The sequence below is a fragment of the Tursiops truncatus genome, chromosome 4 (assembly GCF_011762595.2).
Source record: "Tursiops truncatus isolate mTurTru1 chromosome 4, mTurTru1.mat.Y, whole genome shotgun sequence".
In the NCBI taxonomy this organism is placed as follows: domain Eukaryota; kingdom Metazoa; phylum Chordata; class Mammalia; order Artiodactyla; family Delphinidae; genus Tursiops; species Tursiops truncatus.
This window is the reverse complement of record NC_047037.1, coordinates 121,417,520-121,440,664: the sequence shown is the minus strand read 5'-3', so window position 1 is coordinate 121,440,664 and position 23,145 is coordinate 121,417,520. Positions and strand designations below refer to the sequence as shown.

The 23,145-nt window shown below is 32.8% G+C and overlaps 1 protein-coding gene across 1 annotated transcript in view; it reads right to left on the bottom strand.

The window, feature by feature from the left end:
* NCAM2 (neural cell adhesion molecule 2) overlaps positions 1-23,145 on the bottom strand; it is a 215,734-nt gene that overhangs the window by 31,576 nt on the left and 161,013 nt on the right. The window contains exons 13-15 of the mRNA XM_073804651.1: positions 19,677-19,796; positions 17,299-17,420; positions 6,675-6,855 (exon numbers count right to left, since the gene is read on the bottom strand). Coding sequence (XP_073660752.1) covers positions 6,675-6,855; positions 17,299-17,420; positions 19,677-19,796 — 423 coding nt within the window. The remainder of the gene's footprint in view (positions 1-6,674; positions 6,856-17,298; positions 17,421-19,676; positions 19,797-23,145) is intronic.

Genomic DNA, 23,145 nt, shown 5'->3' with positions numbered 1-23,145 from the left:
AACTTTAGAAATTAAAGAAAAAATTAGAATGAAACAAGTTACGCTGTGAGCTAATATTTGGAAGAAACAATCCTGGTTCAGTTTCCTTCTGTGATTTTCTGACAAATACTTTAAAGGTCAACAATTTGGGGAAGGGAGAAAAGGCTAACTATTCATGGGTAAGGATAGGTGCATAATTAGTTGGACCTTAGAAAATATTTTATTATAATTTTAGATTAGCTTTGTAAATTTGCAGGGAATAAAAGGAAATAGATGATATAGCAACATTAAAACATGCAAGACAAACTTATGGCTATAATGAAAGATAACCCAGCAGCATTCCGCTGCCATGACTGGCTTCCATTTTCACCTTTATTCGCTTCACAGCATTTATCTGCATGATGAAAATTATTTTTGAAAGTAGAACAAGAATGAAATAATTAAGGAATAAAGAATAGAGTTACAAACATGAAAATAAAGGAAAAGAAAAAAGTGACAGTAGGAAAGAAAAAAAGAGAAAATAATTAATACAAGATGTACACAAAGCCATTACTAATTACTTACAAAAAATTATTTTGATACAAGACAAAGAATTTTAAAAATCTAGTATAAGATGCTTCTAAATAGTTGTCACATATTAAAAACATAACTCAGTTCTATCATTGATTACTTAAATGTGAACATCTTAAATATTTTTTAATGAAGATACAACTTATTAGAGAAAGGTCACCAGTCATTCCACTGTGCTACTGATAAATTCACACTGTTACTTAAATATGAGCTCATCATATTCTGCAATGTTTGCTGCTAGTTTTTTTCTGCTATCGTATTTTCCTGTAAAACATATTTAATAAAAGTAGTTATATTTTTAATAATGAATGAAGTACCAAGAAATATAATTGAAAATGATAAGTTCACACAGTGAAAATTTTCAAAAGAATAAAAGCAAGGAACATTAACTCAACTGGCCATAGGTATACTCTAGACATACGTTATCGTTGCTCATTTAAAATAATTTTGAGAAACAAAGATCATGAAAATAATTTACAGAAATTTACTTTCGCATTATGTACTAAACCAAATAAATATTGTTTTGCATGTATCATTAGTATTTAGATTTGACTGAGATTTTCAGATAGTTAAAATGAAGTTTTTCCCAATTAACTGAACTTCAATTTCACCATTGTTTTAGAATTTCTTTAATTTAAATTCTAAAACAATCATAACCTTAAGAAAGCATTTTAGTATTTGCCATGCACTTGAATGTTTTGTTTTCCATTCATGTTGAGTTATTTGGAGATGAAAGGGTATACTAGTCTTGCTGGAACTAGACTTGAATGCTATCAAAATAATTTTACTCTACTGTTCATTATAAGTATAATCAAAAAAGTCCATTAAAATAAAAATTAACTGAAAAATCTTAGCAATATATTTATTGGTGGTGATCTATGTCACTTCTTGGTATGGATGAAATTATTTTCCATCAAATTATATTGAGAGTCTATGTTAAAATTAGGCATGTTTTCAATTCATAGTAACAAGAGAAGAAAAAGGAAGCAATTTATGAAGGGTTTTGTTTTGTTTTATTTTGTTTTGTTTTTGGTTAAAACAAACAATATTAAACATGTCCTAAAGCCAAAAGAAATGGTGAAATTATTTTTCAGAGTCATTTTATCTCCAAGAATTTTTTAAAGCATTAGATTATACTCATTCTACCAAGTTAGGAATATTTTTAGTCATTAAAATTACAGAACAAATCAATAAATATCATTTTAACAGCCTCTAGTTCCATAGATGGTTTTGTGATCAGTTTTACAAGAATTAATTTGTCATCACTACCCAATATTTTCATTGTTTATAAAATAAAATGAGATGGAATTATGCTGTATGAATATTCCAAAAGAGAACATAATTGTGATTTTGCACACTCTGTTTCTATGTGAATCAAGGAACACCACTTTCAAAATAAACACATTTAATAAGTGAAGAAAGGAAAATATTATTAATCATAAAATAGTTTTCACATCAGAATCATGAACTATGGAGAAATGCGGTATCCACTAAGATACGTACATAGAAAAGCCATTATTATTAATAGAATATATGACATATAAATGTAAGGTAAGCCTATTGTTAAAAAATAGTCCCTCAGTCCAACAAATAAGTGTACCCTAGATTTAGCTAGCTGCTTTACTCAAAGAGTTAAATATATCTGAATGCACATAAGTAATGGGTTTTTAAATTCAAAGTCCATAAACTTTATTTGGACAGTTTACAATGCATGCTATTTAAAACATAAATTAAAATGAAATTAACTTGTAAACTCCATATATTCTCCAAATTAAATAAGGCTTAAGAGTTGCTAGTTTATTATACATAACTAATTTAAAATATGTTTGAATTTATAATGTGTATTTTAAAATGGAATAAGAAATTGTATAACTATAAGAGTAATTATAATGAAGGCATATGAAGATTATTTTGCCGATACATAATTTTAACTCTATAGTATTTTGTGGGTTTAAAGGCTCCCAAATTCACTGTCAACTATCACAGCTTCTAAAATTGTCCCAAGAATCTTCCCAGAGCTAAATCAAACAATTCTTGAACTAAAAGGGCACGTCTTTGATCTGGCTTTCCATGAGACCTTAGCAGTCTCTGGATTCAGTCACAGTAAATTAGACATTATTCTGTGACATTTTTATAGATAAAATAAATATTTTATCTTTCCTTTTTCCAGTAAGATGCTCTGGTTTTGTGTCATCTGTACAGTTTAGAGGGGATGAATTCTGTCTCCTACCTTCTCAGATAGCTTTGTCTGTACATCTGTATGTCTGACTTTTCCTTGACTGCTTGATCTGTTTCATCAGCTGTGAAACACGTGCTAGCCTTTTTCATCATAAAAGTCCTTCTAACACTGACTATTTTTCCCCCTCTGCTCACTTTCATACAGAGCTTCTTGAAAGCATAAATTAACATGGACTCTAAACCTGCTAACCTCCCATACAATCCTCAGCTCATTCCTACCTAATTTCTCTCCCAAGCACTTCAGCAGAGCTGTATGTAATAAGCACATTTCACATCTCTTTCAGTTGAGTTGTTGACCACTCAGCAGCGTCTGAAGGGGCAAATGTGATTGATACATTTCTTCTGGAAATATGACTGTCTTTTAACTTACAAGATACTACAGTCTTGTGTTTTTCCAGGAACTCTAGTCTCATTGGGGAAGGGAGGGGTTTCCTTGTCCTGTATAACATGGTTATACAGGACATGGTTCTTAACACTCTATTCTTCAGTAACTAAAGAAGCACCCCTTGAACATTAATGCTGTGCCAGTCACCCTTCTAAGTACTGGTATTGGGTACTGGGAAACATCTATGAGTATCACAGACATCAACTATTTCTCATAGAGCTTAGACATTATTCACTGTGTGGTTTTATCCCCATCCAGGCTTTAAATATCAATTATCTGTTAAGTCTGAAAATGTCATAATGTATATTTCCAAGCCCTGGCTGTCTTCTCATCTCCATACACACATATTTAACATCTATTTGACATTTCAAACCTAACAAATACCAAATCAATTTATGTTTGACCCTTACTCTCCAAATCCTGCTCTGTTTATAAGATTCTTTACCGTGAGAAAGTCATCAATATCTACTGAATCCATTCTGTTACACAGGCAGGTTAATCTACATCTACAATGTGTCTGGAATTTATTCATTGCTTTCTTTTTCTACTGTTATCACATTTTTCAAGCATTCGTGTTCATCCATCTCTTGCTTCTATCCCGATGAGCAAGATTAATCTGTCTGTAATGTCTATCGATTCATATAATTTCCCTGCTTCAAATGATTTCTTATGACTTTCAGGATCTGTTTTAAAATTATTTACATGGTATTTAGAAGACCCTGGATTGGTTGGGTCACAGATCTCTCGGTATCCTTAGTTTTGTTCACACACCTCCAGGTTCTCTCCCAGCCATCGTTTTCCTGGTTCTTAAAGCAAATCAAATTCCTTCTTCTTTCAGAGACTTCTTCCATATAAGACACTTTCCCTGGAAGTCTTCTTCCTTACAAGTTTCTTTCAGAAGGTCACTTTCCAAGGGAATCCTTTCTCAAGCCTCACCTACCCCTATAAGTTAGGTATACTTGCCAAAGGCTCTCATGGCAGCACACTGCACCAGCATATCTCTTAGTTGTAATTACTTTGTGGATATTCTAACTCTTGATTAATGTCTATCTTCCCTACTAGATTGTATAGTCTTTCAGTGCAAGAACCAGTTCTGTACTTTTCACAGATAATTCCTTTGCACTCATCACAGTACTTTCCACAAAGCAAGACCCCAGTGAATAACTGAAATGAATGAATGAATGAATCTTAATATTGCAGAACCAGAAGAAACTAGCTTAGGGATTAGGAAATCCAAGAGAAGTTAAATGACAAGAGCAAAGTTGAAACTATAAACCATTTTCCTTCTAAGCACTGTCCACAAACTAACTTTCCAAAACTGAAACAAAATATTTTTATAGTAAGTGCATCATAGCATACTTTAGTTATTTTTGTGCATATATATATATATATATTCTTCATATATAGTCTATCTTTATTTATTTATCTTTCAGTTTATACTTACTATTGGTTTTATTAACAACAGTTTCTTATAAAAACAGCATAACAGGGACTCTGGGAGTATAATGTAAAGTAACATGCCTGAAATCTATTTTTTTTACAGTTTGCATTTTATCTATAAAATATAACTAAAATATTGCTTTCCATTTCAAAAAATATTCATTTTTATCTTGATAAAAATAATTATTCCCTCCAAGTGTATGAACTAAATTAAAGATGTAGGAGGATGTTGTAAATAGTGCTATAATGAACATTGTGGTACATGTCTCTTCAGCAGCATAGCACGGGGAGATCAGCGCGGTGCTCTGCGACGACCTAGAGGGGTGGGATAGGGAGGGTGGGAGGGAGGCTCAAGAGAGAGGGGATATGGGGATATATGTATGCATATGGTTGATTCACTCTGGTGTACAACAGAAACTAACATAACATTGTGAAGCAATTATACTCCAATAAAGATCTATTTTAAAAAAAAAAAGATGTACGAGGATGAAGTTTGCTCTTGCAATCCTCCTTTGAAGATTCTGACTCAGATTAAAAATCATATTTATACCATGTTCCTGATATATGCAGAGAGGATAATTACTACAAACATAATGCGTTATAATTGTAGAAGCATTTATTGATGTTTAAAACTCACAGAAACAATGAACTTAATAGTTCATTCAACCGTTCTTTTTATTAGGTGTATCATCTTGTAAGGACATGGGATTTGTCATACGATTTAAAATAGCTCTGACCTTGAACAAATACTTTAGCCTCTCAAAACTGTATCTGTGAAATGAGGATAACTCTTTGTTGCTCAACTCAGATTCAAGAATAAAATGAGACAATAAGTGCAGAAGTACTTTGTAAATTATAAAAAGTGCCAGTACAATATGATACCCAGCTATCCATATTATTTCTAGATACTTCCAACTTCCTAATTTCAAATTATAATTGGAAGAACTTACTAATTAATACTAGCAATACAAAGCCATGATATAAATTACTTTTAAACCATAAAACCAATAGCAATTACTTTTTTATAGAAAGATTAATTGTATAAAGCTGCTTTCAATTAAAAGATGATGTATAACAAAGTCTTACTAATGAAATTAATATTAATTTGAAATTACAAGAGGATTAAATAGCATGACTGAACTGACAAATTTTTTTCCAGTCTCAAAAATATTACGTAATACTGATACTCTATTATAATATGACTTAAATAAATCATGTTTATGAATATGCAGCTCTGATGTCTCTATCTATATAGAGAGAATATGTGTATATATACATGTATGTATAAATTTTAAATTTAAAAATTTTAAATATGTAAAGGAATGATGAATGTTAAAATATGACCAATATGACAACTCATTAACAGAGTTAATTGACTATGAATCAGGACAAATTCTTGCATCTTCACCTCTATAGCCTGTATCTGAAAAAAATTTAATATCCCTCCTGTAGACTTTGACAATATCACTAACATAAAATAATGTAAGCACTATTCCCTAATAAAGGTAGCCACCAGTGCGCTGTGACCACCAATAATGAGTGTCCTGCAACTTTTTGAGCTTCTTTGAAACTCTATTCATAGTTCTTTCTGCAGGTGTATCTGTGGTTGTTACTGCCTCATTGTGTGAGAAATTTTATCTTTCCAAACTCAACTTGCTTAGTCAGGCATGAAGGGGCTCATTTTCCCAGAAGCGGAGGCCCAGGCCCCATGTGTTTGGCAGAGAAGTTTTCTCATTTGCAAAAGTTTTTTCTGGGCTCAACGAATATTTTTCATGTTGATTTTCAACAGTTTCTCTTATCCTCCATCCTCCCCCTCTGCTCATTCTCTCTCTACCACTTCAACCACTAAAGTTGTCAAAGTGCATTTACAAATGAACCAATCTTTTATGGCAAGAGCAACTGAGAAATCTTTATTAAGACATGTAAATAATCATGATTAGAACCTAGAATTTATACTTCCTTTATAAAATTATGTTTTCAATATTAAGAAAAAAATCCAGAGGGGTTATAAAAGATACTGTCATATTTATTTTCAGCCTAAGAAAGCATATAGTTTTCTTACCTTTAATAATGTTGGGTTTTGGTGGCATGCTGAACTCATAGACTGTTGGTTCTGAATATCCCAATCTATTGGCAGCTGTAATTTGAACTTCATACCCCATTGTCCACTGTAGATGCTCTAAAATAATGTGGTCTTTATTTCCCTGCACTTTTTTCTCTAGCCACTGGTCTTCTTTATCTTTCTGTAAAGGCAATACAAATATATTTTGTAAATACCCATACACTAAAGTTGTGATCTTTAAAAAAAATAATTTATCTTGAAATGGAGCAAGTGGGTTTATTAAATCGAAAAAAGGCTATTTTCTCATCCACTGGGATAAATGAAGTTGTAGATAGATGAAGTTATTTATAAGATTTTTCCATAAAAAATGTAATTGTTTTTAAATTAGCTGAAGAGTGATAATTCATAATGAATCCTTGATGATTCAAATGATAATTCACCTCCATAAAGATTTTTTAAAATTTCACATATATCAGTTTGCTGTTTAGCCACTTTGTTGATTATTAATAATCATGTGAACAGGGAAAACAAAATATTATATATAGAAAAAGCTTAACATACCCATTAAAATAATTTCCAGAGACTATTGTTTAATGTTTGGGGCAGGGCAGGCAGTGGGTAGTAAAGTGTCTTACAAACAAAGTCTGGATTTTTAAAATAGATTTAAATTTCCATTATCATTTTTTATTACTATGATGTTTTGGACTTATAATGAAGCAACATACAAGAAAAAATATTACCTGTTAAACAAGTTATTAACATAAGAAAATAAAATATGTTACCCTATCCTGAACATTCTACACTTAAATCCAGATTCTTTTTCTAAAATAAATGTTTTGGACAACATGCTATTTGAATAACCCCTTTAAAAAAAATACTATGACTACAGTTACAAATAATTGAAATAATTTTATGGATTAAACTATCCTAAGCAATGTGAACATTCAGCTGAGCCATATTTTAACCACTTAAAGTTTAAATGGTAACCTCTGCCTGTGTCCCTCATCTCTATTACAGAAATGAGGATAGCAGCTGCCTCTGTTAGCTTTCATCAGGAAGCAAAGAGGAAAACTGAGTAAATTGTATATTCCAAGGCATTAAGAATCATAACCACTTAACAAATGACAGCTATTATTAAAAAGAAACTATTTCCATAATAACTATACAGAAATGAAATGATATTTTCTCTGAAATCACATATCTAATAATCCAATAATCCATCACTGCCATTGAAAACCTCAATTTCCCAGAGGTGTAATTATAAATAAATTGTAACCTGGAAATAGTGATAGACATATAGATATATAGACAGATCAATAGATCGATTAGTCAATCTTTTTTTAACCTCAGAGCTCAGCTCAATATTACGTTATGTTGAGCCAATATTTTACAATGTTTATTTGACTAGAAAGAATAATAATGTTTTCCACATTTATAGTGAAAAATGAGGATTTGTTATCTAAAATCAAATTGTGGAAGTTAAATTCATGATTGCATTAAATTGATGGTACTACAAATATTAAGTATCCTTCAAAAGGATATAAGACCACATTACAGTTCTGGTACCATACTGTGATTCTCTTTTCCGACTTAATTGGTTCCATAGAACTTTTATTACAGAGGAATTCGGCTGGCCTCTTTTGTTGCTTCATCTAAAACTGGAGATACTACCCTCCTCCAAGTGTTTCGGACAAGCACTTAAAATTATCATATAAACAAGAGGTAAATTCCCTTGCTTTCTGAAACTTATAAACTGACTAATTTATTAGACTGGGCTGGTGTCCAGTGTTATGAAGTGTACTGAAAAGCCATTGGAAAACAACAGTTTGGACCAGAAACCTTGTAACTTGTCTAAGTCATTAAATGACTAGTAAAGTTAAGAAAGGAATCTAGGTGTGTTTTTGAATTGCTTAGAATAGCTGTGTCATTAGCCAGGATTGTCCCAACATCCGCTTTCTTCATCAGTTCATTCATCAATTATTCAGTCTTTAGTGGATAGTGAGATTGTTCTAGAACTATGAACACAACAGTGAATAAAACATGTACAAATCCTTATTTTGGAGTTTACAAACCAACACAGAAGGAAGACATGAGTTCTTTGAAAAACAAGAGGGTGTTTTGGGAGCATATAATAGGGAGAACTAATAGAGTCCAGGAATCAGGAAGGTTTTCTCTGGGGAAGTAATGCCAACTTTGCTGCAAATAAGAAACTCCAGTACCATTTTTCTTTTCATTCATCCTCACCTAGTGAATGAAGATGTGATTCCTTCACAGAAGTTTAGATCCAAAAAAATAGGCAAAATGACTGAAAACCTCAGAAAGATGCACAATCACTGGGAGATGTAAAAACAGACACTGTATGTGTATTGTTTTAAGTACATATAAAAGCACTTCAAAGGCATTGACCAAAAGAAATAAAAAGCTTACAAAAATCTCCACTGAAGGGCTTCCCTGGTGATGCAGTGGTTGAGAGTCTGCCTGCCGATGCAGGGGACAGGGGTTCGTACCCCGGTCCGGGAAGATCCCACATGCCGTGGAGTGGCTGGGCCCGTGAGCCATGGCCGCTGAGCCTGCGCGTCCGGAGCCTGTGCTCCGCAACGGGAGAGGCCACAACAGTGAGAGGCCCGTGTACCGCAAAAAAAAAAAAAAAAAATCTCCACTGAAAAGTAATTTTAGATCATATATGATATATGACATATATACACAAACATACATATAAAGAGTAAAATACATATATAAATCATTGATATATTGTAAATTGTATATAGACACATATACAGAAAGGAGGAGATAAGGAGTAGGAAGACTGAATGATCAGATAAGGACAAAGTTACACAAAGAAGTAAAGAGTTGCCCCTGTGGATGTCCCCTTACCTCAATAATTAAGTATAAGTTCTAATTTATTATCAAGTGCTTGGTGAAAGTGAATATTTGCGTGGAAATCCAGAGTTGAGTTTTGCTTTGGATCTGAGTGGAGATGTGCATGAAAGAGCCAGAAATAAGCCAACAGCTGATATCTGGGTTACCCTAGGATACAATTTATTATTCAGAGGGACAAAGAGACTTCACGTCCTTTAGGTTATTCTCCAAAAATACTATTTCTGAGAATTGAGCATTTGAAGTGAAACTTCCTGACAAGCCCAAGGCATGCAGATAGTCTCTTGTGAATATCCAGTCACTTAACTTTCAATTGTTGAAGCTCTTAGCCTGATAAATTAAAAGTCCCTCCATCATTTTAGATAGTTGGACTGATGGCATAAGGAACCAAAAGGAGTTCTAATAATTTCCCCAATTTGAATCAATTTCATTTTCCATTCACCATTAGACAAGGAGGCTTTTTAATCCCTTAATTGCTATTCCTAGGGAATAGGGGAAAAAAATAAGTGGGTGTTACCAAATACTTTCCTAGGCATCAAAATCTCATTTATGCATTTGTAGAGTACCTAATTTACAGAACTTAAGTGCTGAGGGAACAATTTAAGATAATCAAGTTGCAAAAAGTTCCCCTAGGTAATTTAATGAGATGATTTGCTGAATATGGCTATTATTAATAAGCCAGTTAAATGTTGAAGGGCAGCTACTGCAAAAAATATGGTCATTTTGCTTTGATGTAGTTTCTTTTAAGCAATCCTTTTTGTCAAAACATAGATAGCAGGGCCATATGACCATTAAGGGGACTCCTTAAAAGTTATTCTAAAATCATAATATCAGCATATAGGGAAATAGTTGCTATCAGCTGTATAGAGAGAAGAGTGGAGGAGAGATGGAGAGGGTTTTGGTCTGCTTATATGTAGACTCCTTGACTGCTTTTATTCATAATAAGAAAATATCTACTAACTTTCTTTTCAAAGTCTCAGGATATATATGGTCAACATCATCTTAAGTAAAAACTGAATAATTATAAAAAGAGAGGACAAGAGAGGAGGTGAGCTTGTATTAACCTGATTAATTTTAAAGTTCCTGTGATTGCACTGTGTTACAATTTAAGATTGTGTGTTCCCATGCAAGCTGCCTGGACTTCCAGTAGCCTGGTTCAGCTATTCACTACTTGTATGACCTTACAGAAGGCCCCAGAATTCTCTAAAGCTCTGTTTGCTACTCTGAATATGAGAGGTGATTTAGCAATCTGGATAATTTACACACACACACTCATACACACACACACACACACACACACACACACTCTGCTGTGATTGGGAAAAATGCAAGGTTTGGAGATTTTAGGAGAGTTTCAAATTCTAATCTCTTTTTTAACGTTATTATAGTTGATTCAAACTGCCTTTGTTCCAGGTCCTGAAGCTTGGTAAAATTTTGTAAACTGGACCCTATTTTATCGATTCCTACTCTCCATCACCGAGGTACTTCTTTAGGGAAAAATAAGATCTAATTTTTCCTATTCATCACCTTCTGTGTTCTCACATCCCATGAAAATTCACACAGTGCAAGTGTTTTCCCTTGCATTTATTAATTCTTGTATTTATTAATCTAGATACAGGATCATTTATAATTGTACAACGTAGACTAACTCATTTATTGTCATCGATGCATTTATTCATTCAGATAACAATTAGTCTATTTGATGCTAACAATACAAGGATGAATAAAAATCATCATTTTCACTAACAGCAAAGAAAAAAATACCAAAATGTTTAGTACCCTTTAATGTCCATACCTATTCAATGTTGGAAAATATTTCAAAACTTAAACTGATGGCTTTAAAGAAATGTCAATATACACACCTAGACATAATTAAATGAGAAAAAAGTTATTAATAAACTATTAATAATTTATTAGAAAATAAGTTCCCTCAACAACAAAACCTCAATTCTACTTATTATTTTAATACCCTTTTCAAAATATACTTTTCTTTTTCTATGGCCATTGAGATACAACTTTCCAGACTTTGAGTCAGGCTTAAGAAGGTCAATTATGACCTAGAAACACATGCTAGAGCAGTGTTTCTAGTCCCTATAGTATATTCCTCAAAATTGATGTTAGGTCACTAATTTTATTTAACCCGACTTAGCTGAGGAAATTTATTTAATGTACCAACACTAAGTGATAGTTATGATCCGATACCTATCATCAAATTTGAGAGAAAACAGTGAAAAACTAATGGAAGCATGTACAAAACTATTTATTAAATTATACAGAGTTCTTTTGACATTACAATATGAAGTAAGTAAAAATATTCTGTACATAGAATAACTCCTTTAATTTTTTCTATACATGTTATGAGATTAATGTTTATCTTTATTCTCCAAATACATTGTTTAATCTTGACTTATTAGAGATGTTAATTTTCACAATGGGTCCATGGAGGCATCTAATTCTGCTTTTATTACTCTAGTTCTGTTCTAATAGATTCTGTCTTCTTAATAGGCCACTGAACAAAGTTGTGTGCTCTATCTACTACAAGATAACAGAATAATGTGTTTCCTGATTCATAATCTATAGGAAGTTAAACATTCTCTATATTACAATATGATTAGTCTTCCTTTTCCAGTGGAATGCAGGTTTAAATATTCAGATTCAATGTCTGCTATAAATCAACACTCACATAAGGAATATATTATCTCAATTTTGTTTCCTAGCTTATAAAATGTATAGTCCTGTGCACAGGGGAGTTGAAAGGTAGGGTCAAAGAAGCAATCAACTAAAACTCATAAGAGTGTTCCTTACTTTCCAAATGTACCTATTTTATTTCCATAGAGGTTATCCAACTAAAAAATGCATTGCATATAGCTAAATAAAATTTTAAGTTGTTCAGCTGCACTTTACTCCACTGTGGAATTCATGCAGTTTGAAGAACTAATAGATGAAGTAGCTCGGAATCATACAAAGAACAGTAATAAGTTATTTTTGAAATAGTTATTATTTCAATTACAAATATCAAGGTAAATGCAGCTATAAACATTTAGCAACTGAATCTTGAACATGAAAGTTTTTAATGTGAAGAAGTAACCTGTTTAGAAAGAAAATGTGGAGAAAATTATTCCTCCCCAAGATGGGCTGTTGTTTGACCACATAAATATAACTTTATACTGAATCTTGGAATTTGCAAATTGGGTCTGCAGAGCATGATATTTGCAGGATGGAGGAGGTGATAAAGGGAGAGAAAGAAAAACATAGGAATATGGAGATGATTTTAGTGTATTGGAGTACAAGGCATACCACTAAATGATATAGTAAAGATGAACTGGATCAGAATGGTTGTATTTGGAGGCACAGGTCCTAGACGATTAAGATGGGACAGTGAATGAGGAGTCAATACAATCTCCACAGGCAAATTTCAATTCAGCCCTTACTGCTGCAAAAGCGTTTCTGCTATAAAGTCTCATGTTTTGTTCCCCATCCCCACAGGTGACCAAGTCACCCCAATTCTGTAAGGTTCAGTTTGTCCATTAAAAAATGGGAAAAAAAAATCACTTTATGTATGATTATATATTTTTTTCTTTTTTTTTCTTCCAAGAGTTAGCAATACCTTCCTTGAAATACAAAGGATATGAGGAATTACTTTTACAAATCTTACCGTAGAAGCCCAAAGTTCTACTAATAAAACAGTGTTCCCTGCTAAAATGCTAATAAGCTTTAGAGCAGTAACCCAGTAATTGATTATCCATCAATTATAGCTATGTTTGAATTATGCAACCCATCATTTTCATTACGATATTTAAAATGAGATTCACTAGTAATTTTTGTAGTTAGATAAAGCTGGCTCTTGGAAATTAAGAGGAGAGGGTTGGCAAGACAGAAATAAGATGGAATTGGGGAGAAACTAAAACTTTCTTTTATTGGTAGAGTAAACACAGATATTGAGTAAATAGGCAAAAGCAGGGCATTGCTAACATTAGGCTGGTTGGGGGCAGGGTGGGGGGAAGAAAGGCAAAATAATGGAAGCTAGAGATTTATTGAAAACAAAACTTTTTCTTTTTCAAGTTTTAATCTGAGGCGGAGTCACATTAGCTACATGTAAAGGTAAAATATATTGATGACCTATCTAAATTTGAATCACTCAAAATTTTCTAATCTTATAGTTAACACTTTACTTATCTGTAACACTTTACTATCTGTGTCCTTGTATGTTTCACACTTAACTTCTCATAGAAGACTAATTCTAATACACATTAAGGAAACCAAAGTAAACTTGGTCAGCATTTTAAACAGCAATTTATGTTTTCAAATATATACATATATTTCCCCTTGAATGTCTATTTCCATTTCATGAATCTAATTGGCTCTAAACAGATGTAGTGATACTCCAGTGAACATTTTCGTTTCAACAATGACTGGGACCACTATTTGCAATGGAGTGAGTGGCGGTGGGAGAAGCTAAACATACTGTAATGGGTGGTTCTGGATGGACCACTGTTATGCCACCCAAAGTGCCAATAATGTGCCTTTTTAGATACATAGGATTCATGACAGGTGCACTGTTATGGACTAAATTGTGTACACCCTCACAAATTCATATGTTAAAGTTCTAATCTCCAATGTGATTCTATTAGGAGATGTAGCCTTTAAAGAGGTAATTATGGTTACATGAGGTCCTTAGGATGGAGCCCTAATCCAACAGGACTTGTATTTTCATAAGACGAGGAAGAAATACCAGAGATGTGTGTGCACAGACAAAAGGCCATGTGAGGACACAGCAAGAAGGTAGCCATCCACAAGCCAAGGAGAGAGGCCTTGGGAAAAACTAAACCTGATGAAACTTTGATCTTGGTCTTCCAGACTCCAGAACTGTGAGAAAACACATTTGTGTTGTTAAAGCCACTTGGTCTGTGGCATTTTGTTATGGCAGCCCTAGCAGACTAAGACAGCCTTTATAATGATAAAGGTAATTACTTTAACGGTATGTTGAAGACTCCATTGTTTAGCTGACCCAACTCCCAACTATAACACCTTTATTTTAGTGGTGGTCATGACACATATTCTATCTAATGAGACATAATTCTCATTCTGCTTGGTGGAGTTTTTGAAAAATGTGTATGGTATTGCTGGAAAAACAGACAAATTAAGCTTAAACAGCCTATTGCTCCTTTTGTTCTTTTTGCTCTCTTCACGTTCTAAAGGTAGATGTGAGGGCAACATCTTAGGAACACAAGATAATCTGTATGAAGACAAAAGCCAACATGCTAAGGATGAAAGAACATCAGGAAAAACAATTTGGACACCTGACTGTATAGCTGAACAAAGTCACAGCATTCCTACATATGCAGGCTGTATTAATAAAACTCACTAATAGATGAAGAAAAGATACAATTTGAAAGAATAAATATTTGCCATCATCAATTGAAATGAGTGATTCTGGTTAAACTCAATATAACATTTGTGTTATTTCCAATATCAACTCTTCAAAAGGCCAAGACAAGCACAGCTTTTAGTTTTAGGTAGAAATTATACATATAGAGAGTATATTAAGCATATTTTTACAACTGGTCATTGAATCTCAGGGTTCACCATGGGATTTTATTGAGGTTACCTACAAATTCTTACCATTCATCTGGATTTAGTACCATACATTTTTCTGGGTGCAACTATAGGCCACAATCTGCATTCAAGTTGTTTTCTCCCAGTTTAATTCACACTAATTTGATTTAAGTGTGTGACCCTTGCAGAGAGACTCTTTGCCTTCCAAAGAGTTTCCAGATGGTCAAATAAGAATGGCCAAGAAACCTGGCTTGACTACTGAAACACCATCAGATTCATAGAGAGATGAGTGATCCTTTCAGAGTTGTTTTGGAAAGGAGGCATGAAGCCTCCATAGCAGATTAGCCATAAAACACACACAGCTGTTCATCATCCCCAGATTGAAACCTGCAACAAAGAGGGGTCCTGGGAAGGGGATATCAGTTGGAAATGTAAAAGACTGAACTGGTGTCTAAAATTAATTGTTGACATGTGCTACTCAAAATTAGACTCCTTTTTACTATCCCTCAGAATTGAGATGTTTGGATACTACGTATAAAATAGACAACTGATGGAAACATACTGTACAGCACAGGGAACTCTACCTAATGCACTGTGGTAACCTAAATGGAAGAGAAGTCCAAAAGGGAGGGGATATCTGTATGTGTATGGCTGATTCATTTTATTGTGCAGTAAAGGCTAACACAACATTGTAAAGCAACCATACTCCAATAAAAATTATTTTAAAAAATGAAAATATTTAGATGTTTGAATTTAAAAGCAACAACATTATAATTTAGAAAATTGTGGATTTGTGGGAAAATAGTTAAAATTCATCTATGTACTATTAAGGAGCAATTACACTATTTTCTAAAATGTAATAAACTTGGAAAGTATTAATAAGTGTTCAGTAAATATAAACATGAAATTGAGACATTATGCGCCTAATCATAAACATTAGTAAAACAGAAGGTAAAAAAAATAAATTAAAAATAAAATGATCCCTAAATTTCCAAGGTTTGCCTGATGTGGAGAAAAAAAATAAGGAATATTTTTCAATCTGTTTTGTGAGGCCACCATTACATTGACACTATAAAACAAACAAACACAAAAAAGTAATCATGCAAACTGGAAGCCAGAAAAATTTTAAAATTTGGTGTTACATTTCAAAAATTGCAAGAAATGAGTAGGTGTTGGAATACAAAAAGATGTATGTGAATTAAAAATGATAGCTGCACATAATTTTGTCATGGAAACAAATTTAAGGGAATTTATTAAATGTATTAAAGTGAATTTTGAAAGGATGGAAAAGGAAAAAAAAATAAATAGAATTGACACAGTATTATGGAGATAATCATAATCATTAGTAAATAAACTTTACAAAGTTTAATTAAAATTGTCTTTCACTTTTAACATATTCCATAGTAGACACAAATACTCAATGGTTCTTATGGCAAAGTTGTTAACAGAAATCACTTCTAGTGGACTTTGAAGTCATTTTCAGATGAAGGCAAAATCTATCAGGTGACTTTCTTCATCACTAGGCAACTAGAGGACATCCTTCATCCCCTGCATAGAAGACAAGTCCCAAGGCAGCTTTGAGCTGTCCAAAATCCCATATTAGTGCTAATTAAACTTGAAGAAATCTATTCCCTCTTTCTCAAGTTAAATGTGGCCATTCTTTTTAAAATGTTGATTAAGGTGATTTATTTTGTAAAATCCATATTAAATAATAAATGTATTTTGATTTAATAATAATTTAATAATTCATGAAAATGAATAATAAAGTAAATTTGAGATGTGATTTGTTCATCCTACCTACAGTAACTAAAGTTGAGAAGATAGCTTAGCTTGAAGTTACCAAAATCAAGCATAGTGGAAGGTGAAATATCCTGCTAACCTTGTCAGAAAACAGGGAAAGTGATATCTCATTGCTGAAATGTTGCTAAGTTTAGAAATCACAAGATGAAAACCATAGCATTATTTTGATTATCTATGCTTAGATTTTACAAAAAACAAACAAACAAGCAAACATTCTACAACATATAATGATGAATTTCAGCAATGGAAAATTAGCATTTGAATTCCTATGAAAACACTTTGTCATTGTTGTTACCTAATATGCATTCACTTCTGATATATCTATGAATTCAATGCAAATTTAATGCAACTTGAAAACACTATGCAAAGTGATAATAAACAGGGTACTTACACTTCTATATTTCACGATGTATTCCAAAATAGGGGCCCCTCCATCATCTTGTTTGGTGATACTGAGTTTAAAGCTCTTCCCACTGCTTGGCTGTCCATGTATCGACGGAGGACTTGGTTCACCTACATATGTAATACAATATTCTTGATATTTGCACAGACCTCATATATGTAGAGCAACTGAATTTTAATTAAAAAAACACTGTCATGTAATCAAAATGTATGATGTTATCCTGGGTTTATCACTTTCTATTTGCCCTTTATTGTGATATAAACTCTATCCTCTTTTTACCCATCCAAGAAATAGAAACATTCATAAATCTGGAAGTATCATGCCAAAATTGTGAAAACTCAGAACTAAACATAATGTTTATATTGCAAATGCTCTGAGAATAGAACTCATTACATTACACAAGTGTACAATTTTATTTCTTATATTAATAGTCTACTATCTTTTTTCTAATTAAGTAGTTTGTAAACATTTTGTAAATATTTATGAATATAAACATATTGTCATCAAACTATATAAAATATATACCTACCAGGAACTACAATAGCTTAGCAATTAGTTACCTGCTTTAATAAACAGATTTTAGCTAGATGCAGATTTTAATAAAGAAATTTTGTAGTATCCAATCCATAGGCGGGTTTCAAATCTGTCTTTTTTCTTTTTTTTTTAATTCTAGTTTCATGAAAATACTTCCTTTTAGTGTTATTATTCATATGGAGATGGTCTTATAATAAAGATATTTGTAATATTCTTAATATGAACAGGGATCTACTGAAGTGGAAGAATTTTCTATATGAAGGGTGCCATCACTGCTTGGCAACTTGGAATGGGAATTCTCTGTCCTGTGTCACGTATGTGATGTCCTTGGCACGCACTGGCATCCTTTGCCTCTGTTTCCTCCAATTCCCTATGGATATGGATATGGATATGATAAGGTAACACTAAGAAACTTTTAGTGGACATGATCTAATTTGCAAGGTTCCAGAAAACTGTAGTACCTGGCCTACTCAGAGGAATGCCAAGACAGACAAACTAAACAGAATATAGTGAAGAGGATGGCATGCCTCCCAAACTAGAGAATCTGGGGTTTTTCTCAGCAGATTACCTTTATTTCCAATACAGTGTTGATAAACTTAAGCAAGTGAGTATTTTATTTGAGAAAAGGCAAATCATTAAAGAAATATGACAATTGAGAGTGCTGGCATGCAAGTAAATAGTAAAATAGCCTTGTGTATATAGTACAACCATATAGAAGTAAGGTAAATGGAGAAATTATACAGTGATTGTTCATTAAAGTTAATTAAATTAGTGTGAAGGTATTATGACATGATTTACATGCAACATAATATATTTTCCATAAATGAATTAAAACTACTCCACAAAACAGTATAATAATGCCTTAAAATAATTCAATAAGAGAATATGAGAAAAACTATGAAGGGTGGTGCTGCTGAGGACTACAAGCAGAGAAGGGATAGGTCTCTATTTAAATAAGGCAAAGTTGTTCTAGAATCATTTTAGTCTGAAAGTAGGATTATAAGTCAAGATGTACTTGCAGTCATCCTGGTGATAATAATAAAGAGGAACTGAAAAAGACACTGGCATCAGGAACGGAGACAAGAGAACACATCTGACATTTTACGATAACCAACAGAAAAGTACTGGTCACAAATTAGGATAAGATAATTATTGCTGTCAATTTGCCTGCCCTAATATAAGTATATGATAGACAGGGTTATGTATAGATTATATAATGGTGTTTGTTTAGTCACACTCAAGTTTTCTCACATTTTTAAACAATTTATTCAACATAAAGGAAATCTATACTGTTTTAAGTCTGTCTAACTTCATGTAAATGCAGTTGACTTCACTCCAAAAGAGGATAGTAACAAGAAGGAGGCTGCAATAGTTATTCTTCTGCAGTCACCACTGCAATGGATTAATTTACTAGTACCTTTTTCTCACACTTAGGGTCTATGTAATTCATGGAATAAAGGCAATGGTCATGCTTCAGCAAAAGACTAGAACATTATACATGTTACATAGATACTTTTCTACTCTCTCACAGAATATAGTCTGAGCACTACAATTTAATTAATCAGACTGAATAAGTAGGACACCTTCCTGACTGGACAATTTCCTGAGAGCAATTTTACTGTATATATTGCAGTGCACTTTTCTTTTTCCTTTGCTCCAGCACAATGTTACTTTTTATAAATCTGAGATGACACCATCTCCAGAAACCACTTCAACAAGGACATAATTCACTTCCTCAAAGTGTTGAAATGTCTCCCTGCATTTTAAAATTCCACTTAAATTTGCAAGTGAAGAGCATAGCAACAAAGAGCAAAACAGAGAAGATTACTTACGAACTGGTAATGTTTGGAAAATTTCTATTTTACTGTAGTCTCCTTGTCCTTTTCCATTTACAGCTGCAACTCTGATTTCATAAGTTGTATTTGGTTCCAGGTTGCTCAAAACAACAATTGCTAAAAGAAAAAAAAATAGGCCTATGATTAATGCATTTTAATAAGTAAAACAAATCAAACTATTACAAAGCTGAGTGAACAATATCACTGTAAATCTTTCCATGAAATACCTGAAAAAAATAAGAAATACACAGAAGAAGAGAATGATTTGTGAACAATCCTCTTCTTCATCTCTATTTCAGCTTTCTACCCACATGCAGTAACTTTCAAAGATGAAAATTAGTAGCTCCTTTTGTGATACTTACAACTCACAAAGTAGAAAGTAAAATATTTTCTTTCATCTTTTTAATATTCAATTTTTGAAAAAGGATTTAAATAAAGCATCTTTACAGAATGCATTCTCAAATACTTTGCCTACTCAAAACAGATGATTTCTACAGAAGTTAATGGAGATATAGAATTCAATATCTAGAAGTCTGGCCTCCAGTATAAGGTGTTTGAGTCACATCAAAGATGTGTCACTAAGTTGACTACTATAATAGTGGATCATTTGTTCAATAATCTCAAATCAAATCAAATTATTTTTAACACTAGCTTGGAGCTTGTCATCTCTTGTATTTTCTTTCTGAATTTCTTCTCAATTATATACCATACCAAGCCTGGATTCAACATGACACAAAGGAGAAGAAAGAATCTGAAAAAGTACAGGGATATAAAAGTTTATTATAAACATCTCTTGGGAGTGTCAGCCCCTTTAATTTGCGAGAAAGTTTTAAATACAATTGCAGATTTCAAAATTTTGCATCTTTACAAATTCCTATGGTGGAGCTAAAAAAATTCCATAGTTGCTTCTATCCTTACTGTTTTTGCTAAAAAGGGCAAAAATTAACTAGTGGAAATGGCAATGCCTTGATGAACAATCAAAAGGAAGTTATGTCTGGCTTACAAAATAACTTAAAGTCAGATGATCAATTCATAATAGAAGACATAATCAATCATAAAATAAAAGATTAAACCATAAGTAACCAGGATCACATTTGTAGGACTATTGATTAACATGAACAATGACTGAAGATGATACACAGTCAATAAAATTCCAATAGAATTTATTAACATGTTTCTGATAATTAATATATATTCACTAAATAACATTTTTCATTTTATGTTGAATGAATATACTTAATGAATTTGTTTTGATACTTCCTTGTGCTCCCTTCTTTTCCCTAATATTATCATGTATACCAGATAAATATTAATGGCCAAAATACGGTTCAGATATCAACCAGACCTTATTTAATCCAGTACAGATGTTTCAAAATCATAAGAAAGGATACATTTCCAATTAGTGAAATTTATGTTTGCATTTCTCAGTTTCTCTACCTTGTAAGAAAACTGAACTTGCTTTTGAGAGTGCATGGCCTTGTCAAGCCTCAGATGAAAACACATGGTGTCAAAGCTAAGGAGGCCAACTGGGGAAAACTGGATTGGCAGGGAAATACAACTGATTAGAAGCTGCAAGGTAAATCAGAAAATTAAGACTTGAATTCAATTAGTTCTGACAAGCTAACAACCTGGGAGCTTTTTCAGGAAATCCAAACCCAGTTGTCCTGGAGTCAGTGAAATACATAATATCAGCCCAAGAAAAAGAAGACGACTACAATGGAGAGACCGTTAGTGGACAGATGACACTGGTCATGAAGATTATGGAAAGGGAGAGGGAATCAAACTAAGAGTTAGGCAGCTAAAATGCTAAGAAGTTGGAATCCTATTGACCTTATGAGAGAAAGTTTCCACTCAAGGTCAGCATACGAAGGAATTCAAGAGTTAAAAATTCATCATATTTTATCATTTAATCAGTTAATAAATATAGCAAATTTAAAGCCAAAGTGAGCTAGAGCTGCAGAAATTAATGCCTTATAAAAGTGTGTTTATTCTTCAGGGCTTGTAACAAAAATGCTTGGGCCGTTGGACAATCAATACTGTCATGGAGTAGTTTGTATCTGATTATCCTCTTCTTTACCCTAATGAAGAATGACTTGATGTCGCATGGACATATGAGAGACTCCAGCAGGAAGTAACCAGACTGCAATAACCTTTGTAATAAGACATTTAGTGATGCAGACTTTAGACTCATGAAAGAAGTCGTGTGGCTCTGGGCCAGATTCCACCACTGACTGAGATTCAACCAGGTCTTAGGACTGAGGTGGTCTCTCAACTTCTAAAAAGACACTTTTATTAAATGTAATAGAAACAAAGTATAAAAATAAGTTTAAAGAAGGTATAGATAAAAAATTGTGATTCATGAAATAATCACCCCTGTATATCAATTATTTATGCAAGTGGGGATATTATCTATAGACTGTGAAATAATACAGAATAATGGATCATCTAAAATTTATTCATCCTTAACTTTCTGTTTAATGGAAAAATATTTTATGTTTACAGGCAAAATAGTCTTAGTGATATTTATAAATCTTAACATTTACACAGATAATCTATACAGAGAGTCTCTACAAGAATATATGAGTTTGCCATAGATGCTTTTACTGCTACAGATAACTTTGGTATGTGACATGCCTCTCCATATTCTATGATGTAAAGATGCAGCTGTTACCATCATTTTAATATTATGAGATAGACTGTAACTCAGCTGTGTGGAACTAGTAATGCTTAGATTCAATTGTCTTTATGTAATCAAACAAGAAAAGCAACAGAATTTAAAGCACACAATTTTAATTGTAAATAAAATTCTTCATTTCATCAGAAGTGTAGAGATCAGACTGTTCATTTTTTTAGGTTAAAAATGCATAACAATAGAGCTATCAAAGTATCAGAGCAGATCAAATCAGGGAAAATTGAGGAAATTACTTGGATTAAACAATTAAAACAACACATACACACACAACACAAAGCAAAGCAACTCCATATTTTACTTGAATTATCTGAGTGATTCTAGACAAACCTCTTTCTGGCTTGGGTTGCCAGCATTCCTCTTTCTCTAACATTTCATAGGGATTGTGAGTTTTGGGTGTCCCTCTACCTCTGCCAAGGGGAAATCTATTTCTTTAATTGCGTTCTGATCAAGTCAGAGCTGATTTTCCCCGTGTTTCCTCTTATTTTTCTGTTCTGTGTCAAGACTCTCCTCTTTACTGACTGAGTTTCACAGCAAGGCAGTTTGCCAAGGAGAGGAGAAAAGAGGGCAAAATGATGATGGAGCTGTTATTACAACATTGGGCTAAAACACTTAAATGTAAAGTGGATGAGGGAGGCCTTATAGAGGACCTTCCAAATTATAGGGGAGAGGTTTGGAAATAAGCCTATTAATGCGAGTTTTACAAAATGATATACAAGAAATCAGTCTGTTTTTGAGTTCTGACTCTAAAGGTTTTGGTACAATAACCCTTGTTAT